The following is a 5,533-nucleotide window of genomic DNA, read 5'->3' as shown; positions in this document are numbered from 1 at the left end:
TCTCTCTCTCTCTCTCTCTCTCTCTCTCTCTCTCTCTCTCTCTCTCTCTCTCTCTCTCTTTCTTTGTCTTCTTTGCATAAACATCACGCTTTAAATCCATTCAGTTTCGTGTTTCATCCATCGAGATTTACCGTATATTGTTAGTTCCAACCAGGCCTATAATGCTAATGTCCCTGTATCACGCGGCTTTTCCTAATGCCTCAATGCGTGCATTGGCATTAACTACAGAGACATTAATGATGTGAGAGGCATAGGATGTCGGTACTGTTAGGTAGTGTAGCTTCATAATTATAATACATGTTGCAGCAGTTGGGCGCAAATAAATTGAGAGAAAATCCTCGAAATATCTGTTTTTTTCTTTATTAATCGGAGAATCAGATTTTACGTAACACTCGAGAGAGAAAATTCAAGCTGTAAAATATAACGTCTTTTTCCGGACTTTCAGAGCCAACGATTGTTGCAGTAAAGCTGCCTGACTTAGGAAAATCACGAGAGATAATTTTCCCGAGATTTTCCTCACAGATTTTGATACTGATACAGCGTTGGCATTTTTGCACGCGATAATCATTATAATCATTCATATTCACATATTTTCATATTAATCATTTGCTCACACAATATTTTTTCTTATTCTGTAGAGTCACAAGTTAGTTAACGCCTAACTTTTATGTCTACATCGAAGTCAATGTAAAACTTCCATTTCTTCGAGCTAAGAGTAATCTAATTATAAGAAGTGGGCGACGGATCGCCAGTGTCGTCAGCCTAAACGAATTACAGATAGAATTGCATCTTTAATAAATATTGACGTTCTTTTCTTTGTCAATGATACTGAGAAATCTTATTCGATGACTTTGCAAAAGGTTGCATGTTTAATTCAGTTTTTCACGGTATAATTACGCGCATCTATTGATTAAACATTCTCCATATTGTTAAAATCTATTCGTTTCTTTTATATATTATCTCTTTGTATTGCACAATTTTTTTCTTTTTTATTTATTCCAATTAAGATTTAATCATTGTATGCGTATTCTAATCAATTATTTTTTTATTCCTTTTTCTCTTGTACACGTTTTGAAATTAAAAATATTTCGCATTGTGTTTCTCATTCTATTGTTATAGCGACGTATCATGATACACGGTTTGCGTGCAGTTAGATAACCCCTCGCTAAGAACACCTGATAAAACTTGATGTCCGTCGACCCTCCATCGCCGGCAAAACATATAATATTAATTCAACATTGGCGCCATTGGCGAATCGATTCTGTTTTACACAAAATTGTACATTTTGATATAAATTCACGCGAAGAACATCCTTCTACTCTATTACGATTGAAACGTACATGTTACGCCCGATGTCACCATCAATATACACGTATCATAACTTGTGAAACCTGACTGCAGCTTCCTCACTCGTGACGAATGACAATTATTAAATGCGCGATTCGAATAATATATGTACTGTATTTGTGTCGGAAAACTCTCTACATAGAAACAAAGAAAAATAATAACAATATATTAGTATTACTATAATAAGTTATATTACATTTATTACGTATTAATTGTAAAATATGGATTCACATATGTTTACATATTTATTATTATTAGTCTATAAACGTATATTTAAACGCTTATACGTTTTATTATTTTGTACGTATTATTATTGTTGTTATTTTTATTGCCTATTTAAGAAAATTTTCTTTAATTTTAATTGTTTGATTTCAATTTATTTATAATAATTTTTTATATATAGCGCATATAATAATATTATTATTAACTGTATTGTTATTATTCTTTATTGATGAAATTATAATTGTATATGACAAAGAAAGAAACTATATATATTTTTCAAAAACTATAATGACTGACGAATGCGGCAGTTCCATTATAATTCTGATCCGGTATAGGTCAAACAGCAATAAAATTTCTGTTCTATTGATTTTTAACATTCAATCAAACGTATGCCAAAGGATCATGAAGCGAAGATTTTTTATCTGAATCTTCCTCTTCAGCCATTTATCGATAAATTTTATTATTTCCTCAGCGACGCGCGCGTACACATATAATTAAATTTTATATTTAAAAAATTATATATATATATATATCGCGTACATTTCTAATAAATTATTTCCATCTATAATTTTTCCAATTTCAAAAATAGCTAAGTTCGGAGTAAAAGAGAGGCACATGGCAAGAAGCCGTAAAAGAAGAATAGAGTTTGATCGGATCGCAACTTTTTTATTCCGTATAAATGCAGAGTGAAATAACACCTTCCGCAATGCTCGATTTGAAGAACAAGTTAAAGATATAAAGATTACGAGACAATGCAAAATATTAAGTGTTAATAAATGAATTTTAATATTAAAATAATTTCAATAATAAAAGGTAAACGTTTCGACTCTCATTAGATCACTCTCAGTATAACACAAAAATATTATACAATAAAAAGGTCACAAAGTTACAAAACTACCGAATGTTATATAAACATAAATTTGCTGTTCGAATATAATTTATAAAGGTTCTTCTAGTTAAAATTACAATGAAATTACTTTTCTCGGTATTCTTTCAACATTCCTCCGCGTGAAAGATGAAAGAAGACCACCGTTCAACAAATGTCTCCTCGCAGTCGCATGTCATTTGTTAAAAAATAAAAATTAAGTCGCACCAATATATCTTGGTGAATTGACATTACTTTTCAAGAAAATTGTATAATATATGATTCTGAATTAAGAAATAATTAGAATAAGTTAATAAAATAGTTGAATTAAAATAATTAAAAATAAATTTTTTGTTATATCTATTTATACACTAACTAAAACAATTGCAAGAGTTCCCATCAATCGGTGTACATATATAAATATTATTTTTATAAAAACTTATTTTTAATTATTTTACTATTTTAATTATTTAACTATTTTAATTTATTCTACGTTTAGTTTTGTATTATTGAAATTATTTTAATATTAAAATTCATTTATTAGCACTTAACATCCTGTATTAACTTGTAGCCTTTATCATTTAATTTATTTTTAAATTGTTAAGTCTAAATATATTGATTTTTAATTTTAAAGATGGAATGTTATAAAGGAGATAGGAGTACAGAGCGTGACCAATATTTTTGATGGTTTCCGTTCTGCCATTTATATGATCTCGGTCCTCGGATATTGTATCCATTCTGAATCGATATAGCTGTCACAATGTTTAGATGTATGCATGTTTGCACAACATGACGCGTTGCGAAAGCGAATTTCAAGCTATGTGTATTACCTTCTATATCAAAAAGTTTCACTCTCATGCGTTATGACATGTATGGTCGCATTAATTTTGAACGCTTTATGCATTGCGTTTCCATGTATGTTCAAAATGACATTGTTACTGCGATAACTTATATCTCCCGTGACGAATCAAATAGCAATAATCTCCGATTAATTTTTAATAAAATACAATCTTTGTCAACCCTTTGAATTACATCAGGAATAAATAACAAAAGAGCATACAGGTTATCATTATATGGTAATAATAAAGGTATTAATATCGATGACAATTTCATATAGATAATTAAATTTTACATTACGCACACAAGATCTTCAAATCTGATTGCATTAAACTGTTATTTAAAATAAAAAATCATTAACATACATTTTTATGAGATTTACAATTTTTTTACAGTTCTTATAAAAATGCATGTTAATGATTTTTATACTAAACCTTTTTTACTTAGTCTCTCGTATAAATCATATTTCATCAACTTTAAAACCCAATATTCGTTTCTTTATTTAATCGACTATTATGACATTACACAGAAATAACAAATTCTGCACAATAAACTACAACACCTTTGGTTTAAAACGATAAATGTTACTGCTAAGAAACATCGTCAACGATTCTTTGGTGTGTGATTAATTTTTAATAATGATACAAATCGCTTAATTATCGTTCATTTAGAGCATCCGTGCACTGAAAAAAATATATACTAAATTTTAATAAATATTTTTTTGAATGAACTACTAACTGAATATTTATTAAATATAAACATACATTTATTTAATACAAGAACCATTAAGTTGATTTAACTTTTTTTTTATTTAGTAAATATTTATTTATCATAACTAAATGTACTATATTATATTTTAGTACTATATTCAAACAAATATTCATTAAGATTTAGTATACATTTTTTCTTATAGTGTCATATGTTTTGAATTTTGTGATCAATGATTCAAACTTAACAACAGAAAAAAATTTGATAAAAAATCTAAGCGAATAATATTGTAATACTGTATCTGAAATTCACAAATTTAATAAACTTTAAAATAATATCGCGAGATTTGATTAAATATATTTTTGCAAATATTCTCCAATTATTCTTATACATGTATATCACGAATAGAATACATACGAAAAAAAAATAAACCCGTTAAGAAACTCCTGACCGATGCCAGCATGCGCTAAAATTGAGATGAAATTCATATTTCAACAGAAATGTGATTTTGTTGAATATCGTATGTCAATCAGAACTTTGAGAACTGTATGTAAACAGTGAAAGATACGTCTGGCACATACGGCAAAGCACGCGAAATGCTACTCTTACAAAGTTGCGATATAATTAATTCTCCAGTGATAAGTTCACACCAAACTTAGTTTATATTGTGCATATTTATTATATAATATACTACAATGTACAAAGCAATTTCAATTCTCCTTTACATTAATCTGCTCTTTTGATGGATATAAAGTGCATACGAATAATGTATCGATCGAAGCGACAAGAGTAATGATGATTACTAAATATGGATAGCACGTATCTTATCGTAAACAATAACGGGTACTGACGCAGATAGATAACTATCCAACGATGCGTGCACTTATCCGCGTTTAGTGCTACCAGTACAAAAATAAACTGTAAAGTTCAACGACAAAACTAATTATGAAAATAATTCAAAATGTAAAAAATTAATTAACAAAAAACTTAATTCTAGAAATTAATTTTACTGATCTATTATTATATATGGCAAATAAGTAAAAAAAAAACTAATACGTAAAAGAAATTAATTTCTTAGACTCAATTTTCTGTTCAAATTCCATAATTATTTCAGTAACTTACATTAAAACATATATTATAATTACAGATGTTGTTTTTGTTCGTACTTTTACTTGTCGTTGGAGAGAAAAGAAACTGGAATTAAAGTTCCGAAATCAGCGATGCAGCAAACGAATCAGTTTTATTTCCAGACAAAAATTCCGAAATATTTGACGATACGAATAAAGTTAATTACACAGGATTCCATCAGCTTCAAATATGATGTTTCTCAAAATCAATCTCTTCGCGTGAGGAAGGCATTATAATTCAAAGGAAAAGCTATTTTTTTCCCTATGAAAAAAAACTAAAGTTGTATGGTACGAAGATTGGATAAAAGCTATTTTCTGTTTCCGAAGAAAATGAATACTATTTCGTTTTTCAACGATGATAAATATTGCCTTTGTTTCTTCATCTAACGTTTATAAATGGCATTTTTAATGTATTGTGCATGCATTT

The 5,533-nt window shown here is 28.4% G+C and overlaps 1 protein-coding gene across 1 annotated transcript in view; it reads left to right on the top strand.

The window, feature by feature from the left end:
• The window catches only part of LOC108687656 (potassium voltage-gated channel subfamily H member 8), a 34,099-nt gene that overhangs the window by 4,856 nt on the left and 23,710 nt on the right, over positions 1-5,533 (top strand). The window contains exon 3 of the mRNA XM_018193557.1: positions 3,098-3,127. Within this exon, the coding sequence (XP_018049046.1) occupies positions 3,098-3,127 (30 nt within the window). The remainder of the gene's footprint in view (positions 1-3,097; positions 3,128-5,533) is intronic.

Source organism: Atta colombica, unplaced genomic scaffold (assembly GCF_001594045.1).
Source record: "Atta colombica isolate Treedump-2 unplaced genomic scaffold, Acol1.0 scaffold210, whole genome shotgun sequence".
NCBI lineage: Eukaryota > Metazoa > Arthropoda > Insecta > Hymenoptera > Formicidae > Atta > Atta colombica.
Note: the sequence above shows the minus strand (reverse complement) of the source record. Positions and strands in the feature narration are given on the sequence as shown.